At 42.2% G+C, this 20236-nt stretch overlaps 1 protein-coding gene and 2 long non-coding RNA genes across 12 annotated transcripts in view; 1 reads left to right on the top strand and 2 right to left on the bottom strand.

Moving 5' to 3' along the window:
* DACH2 (dachshund family transcription factor 2) overlaps nt 1-12292 on the top strand; it is a 322493-nt gene extending 310201 nt beyond the window's left edge. For 5 of the 10 annotated variants that reach the window (XM_082207563.1, XM_082207556.1, XM_082207557.1 and 2 more), the window contains 3 exons: nt 1379-1444; nt 1576-1673; nt 11335-12292. In XM_082207563.1, the coding sequence (XP_082063689.1) occupies nt 1379-1444; nt 1576-1673; nt 11335-11436 (266 nt within the window). In that variant the 3' untranslated portion in view covers nt 11437-12292. Of the gene's footprint in view, nt 1-1378; nt 1450-1575; nt 2392-11334 lie in introns of those variants that run through there. The other 5 variants (XM_082207558.1, XM_082207560.1, XM_082207559.1 and 2 more) reach the window with 3 other exon arrangements.
* The window catches only part of LOC309523650, a 42556-nt gene that overhangs the window by 17843 nt on the left and 4477 nt on the right, over nt 1-20236 (bottom strand). The gene's annotated exons all lie outside the window — the stretch shown is intronic.
* On the bottom strand, nt 13-20162 carry LOC309523654. The gene is made up of 2 exons (XR_014215496.1): nt 19977-20162; nt 13-617 (listed from the first exon to the last, which is right to left on the bottom strand). It is a non-coding gene; the product is annotated as an uncharacterized lncRNA (long non-coding RNA).

Raw genomic sequence — 20236 nt, 5'->3', positions numbered from 1 at the left:
GATAGTCGGGCATCGCTGGTGAATTCATTTATTTGTTCGTTCATTTAAATCATAGTATACTGCTTTTCAGGAGTACAACCTTTCAAAGCAGTTTATAAAGTGTGAAAAGATACAGTCTCGATGAAGATTAATGCAGCACTACATAAGAAGATCACAACAGGAGAACATTTTAAAAGCCAGATGACTTCATCAGTCAGATTTTCAGAGCAATCCTAAGTATCTGAGGCCAGCAGAATTTATACCTGCTTAAATTAAGCAGGCATAAGTTAATTGCATTCCAAACTGCATACAGGAGTGTGGCCACTGCTGGCTGAGTCGGCCCAAGCCTGGCAGAAGGAAAGCATCCCTTTTTAAAAAGAGCTTAACGTAAAACCATACTTTTTGTCACAGTTGCCAGGTCATATGAATGAGCTGAAAGAGGTTTGGAATAAGTGTTGTCTCCTTGCACCATCACATTCCCAATCACATAGCTTTTTCAGGACTTAGGCCTTCTTAAGTTCCAACAGCTGAGCCAGCAAAGACAGGTAGAGGGATTTATTCTGGCATGCCATCAGTTCATCTTGGGTTTGAATTGTGCTGCACAACTGCAATCCTAAATCCATTTTCCTGGGCTTCTGCTGAAGAAGAAGAAGAGTTTGGATTTGATATCCCGCTTTATCACTACCCTAAGGAGTCTCAAAGTGGCTAACAGTCTCCTTTTCCCCTCCTCCCCCACAACAAACACTCTGTGAGGTGAGTGAGGCTGAGAGACTTCAGAGAAGTGTGACTAGCCCAAGGTCACCCAGCAGCTGCATGTGGAGGAGCAGGGACGCGAACCCGGTTCACCAGATTACGAGTCCACCTCTCTTAACCACTACACCACACTGGCTCTCGATGTGGATCCTGTTACCTGGTCAGTCAGGTTTGCGTGGAAAGAAGTGGTCCTTGCTGTATCAAGGGAACAACTGAGAATGAGGTGCAGCGATGTTAGGCTGCTGCAGTAAACTGCTCTGGAAATGTACTTCTCCCAAATAAGTTAAAATCTAGAATCCTTTTTAATCCCAGTTCAGGAAGTATGCTTACAGAGTTGTCCCTGTCCAAACTTTTCACCAGTCTGTAGCATATCTCCAAAGACCAGAAAATTCACTGGGCCAGTCATGAACTCCTACCTCACAGGGTGGTTGTGAGGATAGACACAGAGAGGGAAGCTTGAGCCCATGGGGAGAAGGTGGAGTATAAACATAATGAAATATTATTTTGATCTGTGCTTAACTTTCTTCAGATATTGCAGTTAGGTAAATTGTTGTTGTTGTTGTTATTTATTAAATGTGTATATTTGCCCTATACCTGTAGATCTGAGGGCAGTTCACAACATAAAACTACAAACTGTGCTTTGCAGATGCTGGGATTCCAGACATGGAGGCAGAACGCAATGGAACCCAACATGACAGTGCGCCAATGCAAGGTATGGTATGTTTCGGCTCTTCTTCTATCCTTTTTTCGTTTCTAACCCAGCAAGCTAGCAATTAATGGGAACAAAGCCTACACAGCCCTAAAGATGCTTCTGAAATTCTAATCATACAGATTTCTCCACAGATTTCTCCACCTGTGGCCCTCCAGATATCGTTTGTCTCAAGCAGCAAAATCTCTCAGGCCGGTCTTGCCCTTGGAAACCACCACTGTTTCCTCAGCATGCAAGTCTTAACTCTTCACTCTTGTGTGGGCGTCCAGCAGGCAGTTGCATTGTAAAGCCGAAGAAAAGATTCACATTTGAATGTTCTTCTGTTTCAGTTGCCATAACTCACTTGCGGGGCCAAATGCAGGGATGGTGCATCAACCAATTTTTATCAACCAATCTCCGTTTCCCATAAAATAAACATACTGGGTGTCATTAAGTGCACCTTCAGATCAATGATTTTTGCAAATGACATTCAAGTACCGTTCGAGTGGTACATTTTTTGCTGATAAAAGCAAATTAAATTAGCACAACTACAAGCGGTGCTGATAAAAACTGAAGCTCGAACAGCAGCACCATTAGCTAACAAAGTAATATTTTCTCTTTACTGCTTTCTGCCATTTAGTTATTATCCTATTGGAAATCTAATTATAATCCTTTTACTCCCCAGTCAAACTTCACAGTTTTTGCAAGCTTAGCACTGACATGTGATTTCATTACGTTTGATTGCTCGCACCCAGATTGACTTAACTTCACTCGGAGACCTAAAAGCCCTCTCAGTTTCTCAGATTCCCTGTTTGCACATTACAGCAACAGCTCCTTTAATTAATTAGCATGAACAGCAGTAACATGAACTGCTGAACAGAAAATAACATCATTTTATGATCGCAGGGAGACTTCTCCTTTTGCATGTTTATACCTTAGTTAACTTTTGTATATTATTATATTTCATTTAGTAAGAGGAAAATAATAACCAATGCTAGTGTTTCATCTTTCTCTTCTTCTATAAAAATAAGAGTTAATACTCCTTAATATTACAGATGTACCAACACAGAAAACATGAAAATCTTCACGTTTAAAAAACAAAATAACAGCAAACTTGTAGGGTGATTAAATTGAACACATTTAGAGGCCAGTGATTTCATTTGGAAAGTCTTGACAAAATCAGTGAGACCTTAAAAGAAGGCCTGAGTAGAATCTTCTGAAATAGAATATTTTGAAATTGAAAGTTAGAATGGTGGGAGGTGTCCCTTCTTTGCCACCACTTTGAAGTTCTGGCAGCAGCAGTAACCACATTCCCTGCCACTGTTAAGCATCCAAGTTTTGCTTTAGTTGCAGCAGAAAATATGAGCCTCACTCTAGTTTGGCTTCATGATATCACAAAACCATTTTATTGTCCTCACTCTGAATTGGCTTTGTTGGCTCATCATAAAACCAAATCAGAGTGAGGGCATTGCTTTCTTGCTCTTGCTCTCATGTTGCATTATGCAGCTAAAAGAAATAACAGGTGCCTCTCATCAACATGGGGTACCACCAGTGTTGCCAGTGGCAGAAACAGAACTGGCAAACTATTTGTCTCTGTTCCCAACCCATCCTGAAGAATCACTGGAAGGGGGAATATTTTGTACATCTTGAAAAGGGTGAAGATGAGACTGAAGCTTGAGAACTCCAGTTTTGACTGTATGTCATCTGGAATAGAGTTAGAGCACCAATCAGCTAGTATGCTTTGCTAAACCCCCTTCTCACTAAATCACTGTATGACCTAAGTAAAGGGGAACAATTCAAATATGTGGGACCCCCCTCCTTCAGAAATGGTACAGTCTAGCATTATAGTCTGCTCATTGGACAGTTTTTATTGGTCCTCGCTGAGGCCTATCAAGGACAAGAGCAGAGCTGTTCTCCCTAGCATTTATTTATTTGCTTGCTTGCCATTTAATCGCCAAAACTCTACATGTAGGGAGAGATTTGAACATACAGTAGTGTATTCAAACATGCAGTCCTGCCACTTACACTCTGAAGTTCTCAAGTCCCCAGAGAGCATATGAACTGGCCTATAGAAGCTGTGTATTGGGGCAAGATTCAGAAAATTAGAAACTAAATGTAAAAATCTGTTGTGTGCATGTGCCCACAATGCCAGCAATTTGATTGAGCAACATCAAATGAACCAGTTACTGTGCTCTCATGAGCATGCACTGAGAATTAAGGGAAGTGCTGCAGCACAGTGGTAAGATCACCTACTTTGCCCACAGAAGGTGCCAGGTTAAGTCCCTGGCGCCTGCAGGTAAGGCTGAGGAACAAACCCTGCCTGAAGCCCTAGACAGCTGCTGCCAGTCAATGTGGATGGTAGTGAGCTAATAGATCAGTGCTCTGACTCAGTATATAGATTGCTATGAAGAGTCCCACCTCCAAAATTACTGAGTTTCCTCCCCTTTTCTTCCATGATACCAAATATAGAACAGAGGGAGACATCTATACTATGAAATAACAACCCTGTTAGGAAAGAAAATATCATCCAAAGGGGAAATTACCATCATTAACATAGGATTTGGCTCACAGGCAAAATTGTGAGATCTTTATTCATGTTACACAATGTACTGGGTCTGAAAACCCTTTCTAAATGTCTTGCTTATTAAGGCAGTCATGCATTTCACGGTAGGTTGTAAAATAGCCTATCATGCACTGGGGGCTCATAAGCATATTTTAGTGTTAGGGAATATCATTTATACCCTTTTTATATTGTCAATATTATCCCTAGAGAATTAAATTATGCTTTAAACTACTGTAAATCCACAGTTTGGCTCACCTTTGTCTAATTTCATTTTTTAATAGAATGAAGCCCACATAAATGAATATTTGATTATGGGATAAACCTAATAAAATAATACGTTTATGGCCCAAAGATTTATTTAAAATCTTCACTATGTAATACAGTAAAAAATGCTATAAAATGGAAACATCAATAGGTCCTGAACATTCCATACAGGATGAATTTTTGACCTTAGCTTCTTTTCTTATTCAACCAGTTTGCACAAAGCTTGAACAATGAAAAAGATTTTGGTGGATTTGGGAAAGGGAAAAAAGTGGGAAATAAGGTAGTAGGCATAATATCATAGGACTGGTTCCCACATGCACCCTATTGAATGAGTGCAGCGTCAAGGTACTTCTTGAATGTGTGAGTCTCAGATTGAACATCCATCTGTATCTCAAAGTCAACACCTATGCAACTCTTAAATGCAATAACTCCCATGGTGGTTTAACAACAACAACAAAAAACTCATATCAATAAAAATACAAGCCCCAATAAAACTCACCACAATTAAATAAGCAGGACAAAAAGAGCAATAAAATCAAATGGAGTAAAACTCCTCAAGTTATAAAAGCCCAGGGAAAGTAAAGAAAAATATTTGCCTGATGAAAAGGCATACAATCATAGTAACACAGAATTGTAGAGTTGGAAGGGATCCCAAAGGTCATCTAGTCCAACCCCCTTGCAATGCAGGAATCACAGCTAAAGCATCCCTGATGGATGGCCATCCAACCCCACTTAAAAACTTCCAATGAAGGAGAGTCCACCACCCAAGGGAGTCCGTTCCACGGTTGAACAACTCTTACCATCAGAATGTTCTTACTGACATTTAGTCAGAATCCCTTGTAACTTGAATCCATTGGTTCAGATCCTACCTTTCAGAGCAGAATAAAACAAGCTTACTCCGTGTGACAGCCCTTTAGATCTTTGAAGATGGCTGTCATATATTCTCTCAGTCTCCTCTTATCCAGGCTAAACAAACCCAACTCCCTCAATCATTCTTTCCCTACACAGTGACATTGATTATCATCAACATCTTTTACTTTTGCATTGTCACCTAATAATGTACAGTGGTACCTCAAGTTACAGACGCTTCAGGTTACAGACTCTGCTAACTCAGAAATAGTACCTCAGGTTAAGAACTTTGCTTCAGGATGAGAACAGAAATCGTGCAGTGGTGGCATGGCGGCAGCGGGAGGCCCCATTAGCTAAAGTGGTACCTCAGGTTAAGAACAGTTTCAAGTTAAGAATGGACCTCCGGAAAGAATTAAGTTCTTAATTCTGTATGTATGTTCTATGGGCTGCTCACACATATGCGTCATCCATGTACTGCAAGCAAGGCAATGGTAAATAGTGGTAATAGTGACACAAAGCCTGTATACTTAATATCAGCTAATGTGAAATTGTTACTACATAACACTGACTGGCTGCATCTAGACATCACAGTAAACAATGGTTTGTCATAATGGAATGATCTTAGTTGGTGTGGCTACAAGGAGGCATTTGGAAGCTTTTGTTTCTGTTTTCCATTAATTATGGTTTGCTGTATTATCCAAACCTGACAAATGATCTTAACTATAATTTGCTTCAAACTGTGGTTTCAACAAACCATAGATTAATCACAATTTGGGCTTGCAATGTACTGCTGAACTGTGGTTAAATGAAACCAGAAGCAAAAGTTTCCAAACTTTCTAACAAACTGGGTCAGGGGGCTGCTAATTTGGTGATCTGATCAGAGTTCAAAGTTGCACATTGGCAAACCAGAGAATTAGGGAATGGTGCATATCCAGTGATAAATACCACAGACTCAAGATTATAACTGAAACAAATCCATCAGTTTATTGACATGCAGTGCTCTGTTCAAAGCATATTATTACCTTCATATGGAAGATAATGATACTCTGAACTTGAAACGGAACTTGGCAACATAAAGCAATGAAAGATAGCAATATGGTACTTAGAAAATAATACGGGTTGAGAATGGCATAATAGCATTATAATTACATTGACAAAGCAATCAGAGTCATTTGAATGAGCATCTTAAGCTTGCTATTTCTGACTCTTAACTGAAGATTTCGCCTCCTATCATCCTTCAACCCACCTAGTTAACAGACAGAATAGAGTGGGACTATTACTTCCCTTGATCTGGCCACTATACTTCTGTTGATGCAGCATAGAATAGCATTAACTGGGGGGTTTTTTGCATCACTTTGAGACATGTGTATGGAAAGCAATTTATAATATATTGTTAATAATAACATCAGTAATAATGATGTGCAGAGAATCATTTCCTTCTTTCATTGTTGCTACCTATTCAGCTCTTCATTAAGTGCTTCCTCTCAGCTCTGCCTGGGCAACAATGAACTTTATTCCCAAATGCTAGGCATGCTGAGAAACACAGAAATGAGGATAAGGTATGGAAGATAGAAATTCTGCCTTGGAATACTGTGAACACCACAATTTAAGAAGGATGTTGACAAGCTGAAGTGTCTGTAGAGGAGGGCAGCCAAGATGTTCAAGGGTCTGGAAACCAAACATGAGGAACAGTTTAGGGAATTGCATATGTTTAGCCTTGTTAAGAGGAGACTAAGAGGAGATATGATAGCCATTTCCAAATATCTAATGGGTTGCCATGTGGAGGAGGATGGAGCAAGTTTGTTTTCTCCTGCTCCAGAGGATTCAAGTTACAAGAAAGTAGATTCCAACTAAACATCAGGAAGAGCTGTTCAACAGACTCCCACAAGAGGTGGTGGGCTTTCCTTCCTTGGAGGTTTTTAAGCAGAGCTTGGATGGCCATCTGTCACGGATGCTTTAATTGAGATTCCTGCATAGCAGGGGGTTGGACTAGATTCCTCTCTGGGGTCCTTCCAACACTACAATCCTATGATTCTATGCAATTAAAACAGCTTCAAAAACAATTGTTTTAAAAATTAATATCAAGTAGACCCCCATGGCAGAGACCTAGTCATCTGGCTGAGAAACCTTGTTGGAACAAAACTGTCTTCAATTGTTTCTGGAAAATGCAGATAGTGGTTGCCTGTCATATCTCAACAGGAATGCTGTTCCACATAACAGGGGCAGCCACAGTGAAAGCCCTGCTCTGAGTTACTGTGGATCCGGCTTCTGGTGCACTTGGGACTTGAAGGAGAAGTTCTCCCACAGACTGCAGTGACCTACTGGGTATATAAGGGATAAAGTAGTTTCTCATGCAGCATTGATCAGGAAATGGAACATAATTTCCCATCTTTTCCATCATTACTTGACTTGCGTAGGCAAGCTACGTGGGTTGTAGACCTTGAATGTCCATAATCTAACTAGGGGAAAGTGTATCTGGGCTCCATTCTTGTCCAGCATTGCTTAATTAAGATCATGGTCTATCCAACTCATCCCAGCACATTCTATTTTCAATAATGTTTGGAAGCACTGTTAGATTTTTCTTTTCTTTTTTGTGCTCTTTAGCATCTTATTGTGCTAACATTGTGCTTTTCCAAGATGCCAAGGTCTCACATGACTGTCACTGAGAGAGCTGGCTAACAGTTCCAAGCAGCCTTCGCAGAGTGGACCAGAGTTGAACTTTCCCATCCTTGTCATCCATTTTGATCCATCATGGCTACTCTGCTGTTGGGTGAAGCTTGCTGAAATGGCTTGTGTCCTCATGCCTAGCAGGGCCCAGATTAACAGAGAATAGGCTCATTCCCAGAGCAATAAACCATGGTCTGTCATGATATCTGAACATATCCATTATCTGCCTACCATCATCTGTTCATTATTTTTCTGAAAAATCTGCTTTCTGTATACTTTATACAGACCATACCCTTGACCTACCATTGTCCACCATAAGTGACCTTGCCCCATGGCTGCTAAACTCCATTCTGGGCCCTGTGACTCATGGAAAGGAGCACTCTTCACTTATGTGAAATGTTGAAAATTGTTTACTCTTTGCCCAAGCCCCTGTGGATCTCATGGCAATAATGTTGCGCCACTATAAAGTCCTCCACAGTCCAGTTCTCCTGGCATCCTTTTTGAGGTTCCCAGGCTCCTGGACATTCCTCTGGCAATCATTTGTCCTCGGTATTTATTCATGTTTATGTCCAAGCTCCATATTAGATCATCACTGTTTGGAAAGCACAAGCCCTCTTAAAAACATGAAACATTCAATTACTAATTAGCTGTTTCCTGTTTGTAATAGAGTGAACATGCTGGATGTGGATTAAAATTCAGCTCCTGCACTCGGCTGTTTATAGTTCCAGATGTTTTTGTTTTATCTAGGAGTTTACTTTGACAGCTCCCGTTAAATGATAAATCACTCATATTATAGCTGAAATGCATTTCAAAATTGAAATGTAGCAAAACTTGGTGATTGCTCCAAGGATCTGTGTCGGTTAGCCGGTCAATACAGGTTCTTTCCTTATGAAGATTTGGTATTGGCATATGTAAAACAGTAATGGGAGATATGTCAACATTATACACATGCCGGTTGGGTTGATCATTTTCCTACAGCCTCCAAAAGCAGTAGTTGCTGGTGCAGCTGTTTGGACTTTAAATGTATTCTAAGACTAATAGGAATATAGATTTGCATTCCTTTTGGCTCTCCGTAGACTCCCCCCCTACCCCCACCACCACTGCCTGAACTTAAAACAGCATATTTCTTATCATTAAGAAAAGAGCTTGGTGTCTGTTTGCTTTTCCAGATAAAGAGGAATGCAGAAAACAAAGGTGATAGAAGTGGCTTCTCCTCCCAATCCCAGGAGAAGATATTGATTTACTAACCATGCTGATTTGTAATGCAGTCTTTTATGTTTTAAAATATGCCCTCTTGCAGATGGATTGGGCATGTGATGAGCTTAATTCACTTTGTAGACTAATGGAAGTATTCACTTGATTCACTCAACACCTTTTTAGGTCTCTCAATTTCGTATTCCAGGTTTTATTCAAGAATATATGCAAAAACAAAATAAATCAGGCTGTTTCAGTCTAGGACTTCACATTGGTACGGGCAAGGCCTGGCTAAAGGGCAGGCCAGCTGCAGGAGACCAGGACCACGGTCAGCTCTTGTGTGGATTGGGTATCATGGACTGGCTGTAAAGGCATTAAAAGCAGCAAGTTAGGATGTTGCTGCAGCAATAGTCCAAAGTCAACTGGATTTTTATAGTCCTGCACCAAAGAGGTTGCTCCACCCGCTCTGAGGAAGCTTGCGACTGAAAGAGCTTGTACTCTGTTTCTCAGGCATTGGCTTTGGTGGGGTAGGGAGGGAGGTCCTGTCTGGTGGAGTCAGGCTTCAGGGAATCAACCCCACCCCCACCCCCCGTGGCAGTAGATAAGCAGAACAAAGGAAAAGGGAGTCTTTTTACCAGTTAGAAACTTTAATGATCACAGCAAGAGAATAAAGAACCCATCTCCTAGGAATGGTGCTGCTCCCAGTTAAGAATCTCACCCCCCTACATCCCTGTTCATCCACGTCACTTCTACGTCTTGAAATCTGAGCTTGTACCCTCTGTGCTTTGTGTGCTTTCTGTTCTGCCACTTTCTCAGCTCTTCTTGATCTTGGGGAGAGCGGAGGAATGCTTTCCAGAGACAGTGAATCTGTTAACCCTCTCTCTCCCAGTGTTTCTTCTCCTACCTGTTCCCCATCCAGTATTTCCCAGCTTCTGCCTTCTGAACTATGCCCCTCTGCAAACCACTGTTCCAAATCTATACCGTCCTCCTGCTCCTGGGAAGATTCAGGATCCAGCTCAGGAGCAGGGGGAGGGGAGGCTCCCACCATTCCTCTTCCGTGCAGCCCTCCTCAGCACGGTCTCTGACAGGTGGTAGTAGTAGGGTGCACTCCCACACTGAGAAGGGTTCTGAAGAGGAGGCGCCTCAAAAGAGAACAGGGCAGATGCTGGCAGTGCTGGTTCCCTGGGCTCTCTGGAAAGGCAGATATTTCCAGGTATGGCTCCTATCCGAAGTCTCTCCACCCCCCACCCCCCACCAAGGTCTGACTTAAACTTGTTGCTTATTGTCATACTTTTAAGCAGAAAAGAAAATGTTAAGCCTTTAAAAAAGCAAAAATTAAAAACAAATCTAATTGGTCATAAACTAGTCGTTGATTCCTAGTTTGCTGGATGAGGTCTTGAAGTCTTGCATGGAATCTTAAGTGCATGACCTCCCACCAGAACTATCTAGCACCTTGGATTTAGCAAAGTTTTGTTTTTATTAACTTAAAAAGGATCTAGAGTCTTACTGGGGGGAAACCCAGCCAGATGGGCGCAGTATAAATAATAAATTATTATTATAAATTATTATAAGTTATTATTACTACTACTACTACTGCTAGAGCTTCTTTTTTAATGTTCTGTATTATTTGGCTAGTTCAGCCCTTAGTGATTTTGCCTAACTCATAAAGACAGATGTATAAAGTCAGGAACCAATGAAGGCTTTTCTGCTGCAGAGCGAATTCTGCTTCCATTCATTTTTGCTCCTCTATGACATGCATACCTGACTCTGAATCCAGTACAGGTACCCCACCCCCACCCCAAATATGGCTACACTTCTTTGCCTGTAAAAAATGGATGTGAAGGATAAGTTTAGCAGGTTAAATGTTTATTTTTGCACCTAGGTATGTTTTTAAGCTGGTCCGTTGTTTTCTGTCATCATCATCATCGCCATCATCACTACTATTACTAGTATATTGATCCATGCAGAGGAGGGGAAGTGAGTTCATAACTTCCACAAGGGCCAGCCAATCAGCACTTTGCACAGCCAGAATCAGGAAGGAATTGGTTGTTCCTGAGCTCAGTTCTTTTAGGAAGGTTGTATGTCTAACCCAAGCAAAGTGAAGGCGGATCCACAACAGGCTCACCATCTGTGTCCATCTGTACAGAGCCTTACAAATACTGTTTGTATATTTACTCAGAAGGAATTGCCATGGTACATGTCTCACTTCTTGCTGTACTCGAAGTCTTACTTTTACTCTAGCCAATCAGGATATTCCTGCATTTGCAGATTTGATACGTGTGTGATTCATAAATATTGATTTTAACTCAGCCTTTTCAAAAGTGCAAATATTAGATTTATGTAATTACCATGCTGTGTTCTTCTTTTTTTCTTCCAGAAAACAGAGCATACATCAAACCTACCATTATGTACTGAAGACAGTAAAAATGAAGGGGTGGGATGGGGAAAATATAATGATCACTATTTGAAGACTATATAACTCATGAAAGAAGTCCCTTCTAACCTTTGATGCCTTCAGTGTTCTGCGAAGGACAGGATTGGTAGCATTGAAATGTGGACAGTGTGAAGCAATTTACTGTTCCTGTGTTGAAAACTGCCAAAATGTCATTGAGAAATATTATGACTTCTTTCAAGCTTTCTGTACTATACCAAACCTGTTGTAGCAATTCATTTTAGGCCCCAGAGGATAGAGAGGGAGGGGGTAAAAGTTATACTAGAACTCTTAAGCACACACAAGAATGATTCCCCAAAATAACTAACTTCCCACCCCCCACAAGGAGTTAGCTATTACAGTATAGCAATGGCACAATGAATTAAACAAGCCGCAAAGGTTTTCACTGGCTGTATGTCCTACAGGTCCAGTGTTAGCACTGAAACTGCTCAACATAGAGCCGTTTCAATTGTGTTTATAAATTTAAGCTTTGTTTACTGAAGCTGAAACTCAATATATAATACATTTCGAAGATAAAAGTATGTACATTTTTTATTACGATAACGATGTAAAAATTGTCCTTTCCTTAGATGAGCAATCTGAGAGGGTGTGAACATAACCCACAATAGCTGATGTAATAAGGGGATTATAAATTGATGCAGCATCATCATCATTATTCTTATTCTTACATTATTCTTATTATTATTCTCAGTTCCGCTTGGCTTTTGGTCTTTCAAGAAGAATGGGGGGAGGGGAGGATGACTATATAGTAGAATATTAGACAATAGAAAATTTAAAGTATAGTTTCTCTGTTGTACAATATTAAGTTAAAAGTACACATTCTTTGTTAAAATGTTCTTGCTAAAAACAGCAGTATTAAAAACATTTTGTTTGACTTTGGAAATTGATTGAATTTTTTTTTAAGTGTTGGAGAGGGGAAATGCCAAAGGGAGAAGAAGCAATAACAGTGTTTGTGTTTGTTTGTTTGTTTGTTTGTTTGTTTGCTTGCTTGCTTGCTTGTGTGTGTGTGTGTGTGTTTGGTAAGGATGTAAGAAAGCATTGATTTTCATTCTGCCCATATTCATTGTAGCATTCTTTCTAATCTGCTGCAATTCAGTTCCTGTCAAAAATCTTACTTTCTTGCTGTCTACCACAACAAAATTTCACATAATTATTTAAGCAATTAATTGCATTATCTGACACCATTCATTTCAATGCAAAGAAAACACAATGGAGCTGGTGGGAGACAGGGGAAGTCATCAGTCACATAGAATTTGTATTGTTTTTGGATAGAAAACAAGAGCAGCAGTGGATACTGATCACATTTTCTGGATTGATTTTCATTCTGGACATCGTATGAAAAAGCAAGTATCAGCAATTTTAACTCTCATTTCAGGCAGTGTTCAAAACTCACATTGTTCTAGGCGCGTTTTGCGACAGAATTTCGTTAGCACAAGCAGTTTCTGAGCTCTGGGCACAGTACTGTGCTGAAGATGTCAGACTGCAGAGTGGAAGGAAAGGAGGAGCTTTTTCTGCCTCCCCACTTCCAGCTACTCTCTGAAGAATATTAGGGGGGCGGGCAGGGGAAAGACTAGACCATGTTAAAAAAGAACATATTATTTTAGCTGCAGTTCGTTCATTTTCAGCTTTGCATTCTGGTTATAAAAAAAGTGCACCTACACATTCCATTATTGCACCCATAACCTAGGATTAAGGTGCCATTTAGCTCCTACCTTTTATATCTCAATTTCTTAACAGTGATTTCAGGGATGATGGGAGTAGGGAGTTCAGCAACATCTGAAGTACCATCGCTTCTATAGCATTCATGGCTTTCTGGATCCTGCTGCTGCTGTTACTGTTACATTTATATCCTGCCTTTTCACCCAGACTGGGACTCAAGGTTAAAACAACACAGATAAAATACAGAAAGCTAAAAACATTTACATTATAATGGTTTAAAAGTCATTAAACTATAATAAAATTAAAGCAATACAAAAGCAAATCTATTAAAATACAGATAATAAAAGCAGCATACCTAGAAAGTCCTCTACCACTTCACCAAGAGTATTCATCATGGTATATACTGATTGCGATCTTGAATTATCTGAGTACCGGTATTTACTTATTAAAGAGGATTCATATTTACTCTTTATGAATACTGACACCGTTCACATCCTACATGCAGACTTCTGATGCGCATCTGGATGCTCAAATTGAGAACAGGATTCTGAGTTCTCTGTTGCGCTTTAGTTTGATGCAGCATAGCTTCTTTTGTGTTTTTTGTGTTACCAAGATGGGGGGGAGGGATTAGAATAAACTATAGCATACAACTGAATTTATCCTTTGAAGCAACTTCAGGAAAGTGATCATAGCATCCTTTTCCCACTCAAAGACAGGTCTATGTTGATACTAGCTTGGCAAGCACAATTGCCAATAATAGTTTTAAATGTCAAGCACAGGCAAATGAGGTTTAGGGAAGGGGAAAGTTTCAAACAATGCATGACATAGATCATGTTCACCATCCATGTTGGGAGGTGTATGCATGAGCTCCTTCGAAACAATAGGTGCCCAAGGTTTTGTTCCTAACTTTTATGCAGTTAAATAGCATTTCACCAATAACAACAACTTTGTCAGAACTGATTGACAGAGCAAGTGTGGCATAATGGACAGACAGTCAAGCTTCAGCTGCTGGGGAAATCAGAGTTCAAATATCCATTCAACCATGATATTTATTGGTTAACCTTGAGCCAGGCATGCTTTACCAGCCTCCTCTACCTCACCGACTAGTTGTGAATATCAAATTTGCAACCTGCAAGACTAAAATGGATTCACAGCCCTAAGTTCTTCAGAGGGAAGACGAGATGCAATGTATAATTGAGTTATTTCTGCTATTTAAGAGTGTTGGCTTCTGTCTTCGTTACATGTGTGTGTGCGTGCCCATTGGGACTGATGGGGCAGAATGCAGAGAGACCAACTCTAAGTGGAGTCAGAGCCAACTAATTCCAGTTTTGCACCCATTCTGCTCCCTGCTGAGTTCTGCAAGGAAAACACTAAGACTAAGGAGGAAGAAATAGACAAACAGGAGCTCCTGGTCTGGCTGTAAGAAGCAAGCAGTTGCAATCTTGTTAAGGATGGTGGGGCAGTTCCCCATTTCTGCTAATGAACCAGCCTCCACTGCTCTTGCCACTCCATGTCTCTCTTAGTTGCCCCTCTTTCCACTGCCCCCTCCCTTTCCTCCTCCTTCATTTTTTATCCCTTATATGAGAGCATAGGAAGAGTCCTACTGGATCAAGCCAAAGGTCTAACGTCCTGCCCTTACACTGGCCAACCTGATGCCTGCAAGCAGGACCTGTGCAACAGTTTTCTCCACTCCAGCAAATGTATTCAGAAATATACTGCCTCTGATAGTTTGCCTCCCTCTTGCTTCTATTTTCTTTCCTTAGCTCTTGGGCTTCAGTTTTGGTTGAGAGCACACATGGGGCTCCAGATTATGAATTTTTAACATTATTTAATCACACACACACTTCTCAAGACCAACAAGAGAAATGTCCACAAGACAACACTATCAGTGTTCACATCTGCATCATGAGTAAGAACAAGGAACATAAAGCCTCTGATGGATGAAGCCACCAGCCTATCTTTTCCAGGGTCTTGCTTCACACAGTATTTAACCGGATGAGAATGGTGATCAAGTTTATTTCACGCCTTTCACCAGCAGGTCCCAGAGTGGTGATACACAACTCAATGTTGAAACAAATCACAGCCACAGGAATAGGGTGGGTCTCCAAAAAAACATCTGAGGTGGTAAAGACCAGGGCAAAGAGGTGGATCTTCATTATGTGATGAAACTGTATAATGAAGTTGCCAGAAGCACCTTTGTAATGAGGGAATACCATTACCTAGGAGCTGTGACAGAGAATGCCCTGTCCTGTGCCACTTCCCCCAAACTTTTTGGAACTCCCAAGAGGGCCCCCTCTGTTAACATCTGAGGGAGTCTGTGGGGCAGCAAGCGGTCTTTCAGATATTTGGGGCCTGAGTGGCCTCTGGGAAGTCCACAAGCACAACCTGAAGGCAGAAGTTTTCTCCCATTCATTGCCCTCCATCAGCAGGTGTTCAGTAGCATACTGCCTCTGCCTTAATATGGTAATCCCATTCATTTAACGGACATGCCTAATAGCCACTGATAAGCCTTTCTACCACCTCCTCCATTTGTCCAATCTCTGAGTCAATGGCTTCCTTTTCCACTGGTTTTGAATCTCCTGCTGTTGTTGGCATCTGTCTGTCTCAAGAGACAATGGATGACACCTCCAGGGGTGAAGTCAGGCTGTGGCATCTGCAGCACTGAAGTGTCCTCCCTAGGGCCCAAGACTGGGCAGTGTGCATGGAGGTCCTGGGCTGCCCAGGCATCAAGACCCCCTCTTGGCCTCTCTAGTGTGGTCCAAAGGAAAGCAGAGCAATAGGTTTGGCACCATCTTGGCTGCAGGAAGGTGACAGGAGGAGGCTCACAAGGCGCACAGTTTTCCATCTTCTAGATGGGCTACTTTCCCAGGTTGATGAGCCCTGTCTGTCCCTCACTTCCTTCTACAGCACATGCAGAAACCGTCTTCTTGACCATTGGACCCACTATTGGTCTCATCTCCTCAATCCACCAGAGCCTGTCTTTGCATGCAGGCAAAGTACCTAACTCACTGAGGGTTTGGGACCCATCAGCTACCTTTATTGATCCAGCCAGCCACTCAAAGCTGTTCCCAGGGTGTGGCCACTGTCACATGCTGACAGCTTCTAGGAGCCACTGGTGAGAGCTGAGTGCTGGGTCGGAACTAAAGGTGGACAAACTACCCCAAAAGGAGCATGATGTATACCCCACCAGAGGTACTACTCATCCCCTAACACTCCAGTGTGCACAGTGTTTTTGAGGAAATCATTCACCTCCTTTATAGTATGCAAAATTTCACCATCCTCTCCCTTCATTCCCCACCCCCAAAACTAAACTAAAAGAGCAGAAAAGCTCTTCTATGGGAGAGTGCTTTCTCTTGGATCATTTTGTTTCCTCTGAGCTGCAGTGAACTTATTTGATACCCCCTTTAGATTAGGTTGAGGATATGAATTCACATAGGGGAAGGGGCAGAGCTCAGTGGGGTACTGCATGCCTTGCATGCAGAATGTCCCATGTTCCATTGCAGGCGTCTCCTGGCAATGCTGGAGAGGAGACTGGCTGGAAACTTTTAGAATACTACTGCCAGTCAATGTAAACAATACTAAGTTAGGCAGATCCACTCTGTTGGAATAAGGACACTTCCCATGTTCCTTTTCCATTTGGGAAAAGGCTGTGGCTCAATGCCAGAGCACATGTGTTGCAGCATGCTGACGTGCCCAGTTTCAGTTGCTGGCATCTGGAAGGACTGGGAAAGACCCCATCAAAAATGTGGGGGGTGGGATACAGCTGGATTGAGCCCATAGTGTGTTGTGGAGGAAACAGTGCCCCCTGCCTATCCTCCTTTGTGTAGATTAGGGCTGCCCCCAGATCTATTTGTTGCAGGACAATTCCTATCAGCCCTGACCTTGACCATGCTGGCTGATGAGAGTTGGTACACAACAACATCTGTAGAGCCACAGATTCCCCCATACCTAATGTAGATTATGAAAACTATGAATCATGCAACCCCCCCCCCAAAAAAAAAAACACTTTTGAAGAACACCAATCTTGCAAATGGGGCCTTTGCATGGTTGGGAATTTAAATAATGAAACCCCAGTTCAGAAAATCAACATCATTTATGTGGATGGAACAAGCTACTCTTCTGCTCCATCACATGAAGGTCCTACAGCAGGTGTGAAGAACCTTTGGTCATCCAGATGTTGCTGAAGTATAACTCCCATCAGCCTCATCAAGCATGGCCAATGACCAGAGATAATGGGAGCTGTCGTTCAGCAATATATAGAGGGCCAAAGGTTATTCACACCTGTCCTATGGCAATGTATAAACTGTAACAAAGGCATGTGTTGTTATTTGCAAACAATGCTTTTGCATGTGCCCTTTGTGCACAAGCAGAAAACTAGCTTCTGCATGTCAGCAGGGACCTTAATGTATAAACTTTTGATGAGAAGTCAGCATCTTATTCCTAAACCATTAAAATAATTTTTAAAAGAAAAAGAAAGTTACGTGTTATTATTCCAAATGGAAAAATTAATTGTAAATAACTGGAAGTCAATTAAGGCTGGGTTCTGCTGGGTAATGCAAATCTTTTATAGTTTTCTTTCAGTTAACTGCCTCATTAATGATTTATAGATGTGTATACAGCTGTGGGAACAGCAGCATTATCTAATGTGCTCTGAGAATAATTACATATGAAAAGAGCCACACAGTTCGGGTGGCGGGGGTGGGGGAGAACCCTCTGAAATTACTTCCATAACCTTCTGCTGTTAACTCCAAACATATAAAAATGTAACACACATACACAATTTTTTCTCTCTCTAAAACATAGTACTAGGTAGATAGTAGATCGAGCAAAGAACAGGAGAAGTCTCTTATTAAAAAATGCAGTTTATAAAATGGTTCCATGAAAAGCATACACCCAAATATCAAGAGCCCCTGTATGGATTTCAGTCAGCTCCTGTGTATTTGATATGTACCCCTGCCTATTTGACTAGTACAGTGGACCCTCCAGATACGAACTTAATTCGATCCGGGGGTCCATTCACACCCTGAAAATTTTGTAAATAGAGGTGTGCCTCTGCTCATGCACATGGTGTGATTGAGTGCTTCTGTGCATTTGCGTGGTACAATTGAGCACTTCTGTGCATGTGCAAGGGGCACAGGGCACTTCTGCGCGTGCGTGCATGGCAAAACATGGGAGTATACACTTCTGGGTTTGCCGTGGCTGTAACCCAAAGATTCCATATCCAGAGGGATACATAAGTAGAGGTACAACTGTATTGAAAGGCTAGCACTGCATAGGTGGGACTGATCATGCAGTTTTTCCTCACCTGATTATCACACAGCCAGAAGATAGGGCAAGAACAGGAATGCTTGAGTAGTCCTACCCACATTGGGCATAAGATTCCAGCATTGCAGGGAGTTGGACTAGATGACCCTTGGAGTCCCTTCCAACTCTACAATTCTGTGAGTCAGTTCCTTGGTCCATATAGCTCAGTATTGTCTACAAAGACCTGTTGCAGCAGCACTTCATGCCAGGACCTCTGCTAGCGCAATGAGACTTTCCCCTCCCTACTCTCCTACCTTGTGTGCCTGCTTGCCCCCTAAAATTGTCTTAGGGGCTTGGGAATATCCCCAGAACAGCATGTAGAGGGAGGAGAGGGGAGGTAAAAAATGTTTGCACAGATGGAGTGATCTCCTTAGGCGCTATGCTGAATTCCTTCCACAGAGTCAAAAGAAAAATGCAATCATCAGTGCACCAACAAAGCAACAACTTCGAGAATCACATCGGCAAAAGCGATAGCAGTATATGGGCCATAATAACACATCAACATCAAAAAAACGAAGATCATGGCCACTGGGCCCATCACCTCCTGGCAAATAGATGGGGAAGAAATGGAGGCAGTGAGAGATTTTACTTTCTTGGGCTCCATGATCAGTGCAGATGGTGACAGCAGTCACGAAATTAAAAGACGCCTGCTCCTTGGGAGAAAGGCGATGGCAAGCCTAGACAACATCTTAAAAAGCAGAGACATCACCTTGCCAACAAAGGTCCGTATAGTAAAAGCCATGGTTTTCCCAGTAGTGATGTATGGAAGTGAGAGCTGGACCATAAAGAAGGCTGATCGCCGAAGAATTGATGTTTTTGAATTATGGTGCTGGAGGAGACTCTTGAGAGTCCCATGGACTGCAAGAAGATCAAACCTATCCATTCTGAAGGAAATCAGCCCTGAGTGCTCACTGGAAGGACAGATCGTGAAGCTGAGGCTCCAATACTTTGGCCACCTCATGAGAAGAGACGACTCCCTGGAAAAGACCCTGATGTTGGGAAAGATGGAGGGCACAAGGAGAAGGGGACGACAGAGAATGAGATGGTTGGATGGTGTTCTTGAAGCCACTAGCATGAGTTTGATCAAACTGCGGGAGGCAGTGGAGGACAGAAGTGCCTGGCGTGCTCTGGTCCATGGGGTCACGAAGAGTCGGACACGACTAAACGACTAAACAACAACAACAACACATCACAACTCACCCAAATTCCTGGGCAGAGGCAGAGCACATGCCCACCCTGCCCAGGGAGGGCGCGCTCCCAAGGGGCGAGGGGTACAGAGGGTGCCCTCCCATGTACCACAGTTCAGGGTAGGAGAGGGGCAGGGAAGCTGCTGCTCACTCTCCTCCTGCTTTCTGTAACTGGGTCATACATGACCCGGCAATGGAGCTGCTGCAGCTGGGTGAGCCTCGCCACAGCTGAGGGCTGCTCTCTGCCGCTGGGTCAGAAGAGCTGTTGCCGCCGGGCGTGAGGTGTGCCGCCCACTTGCCTGCCATTTTGTCACTCTCCTCAGTCATGACACCCTGGGCAGACCGCCCCCCCTTCCTATGCCTCTGTCCCTGTGTACATATTTTCCTTAATAAATTAGAAAGGATCCAAAGACTTACTTTAAGCAATAGCTGTGGTGCTATTGCATTGTTGGCCAGTTCCCCACCCTCAGCTAATTTTCCAATAAACTGGACAAAAACTGGAACACAGAACAATATTTGAAGGAGAAATCAGTTGCCCTTTTATGCCAGGCAGATTTCCATTACGTTTTCTTGAATGATGGCCAGGAATGTTTATGACAATTTCAATAACTTTTTTAAAAAATTAAGCCAAAGAAATATATGTTGAAATGAGTCTCATATCAGAGTAGAAAAAGCCA

The sequence above is a fragment of the Podarcis vaucheri genome (assembly GCF_965113315.1).
Source record: "Podarcis vaucheri genome assembly, chromosome: Z".
NCBI classification, from domain to species: domain Eukaryota; kingdom Metazoa; phylum Chordata; class Lepidosauria; order Squamata; family Lacertidae; genus Podarcis; species Podarcis vaucheri.
Note: the sequence above shows the minus strand (reverse complement) of the source record. Positions and strands in the feature narration are given on the sequence as shown.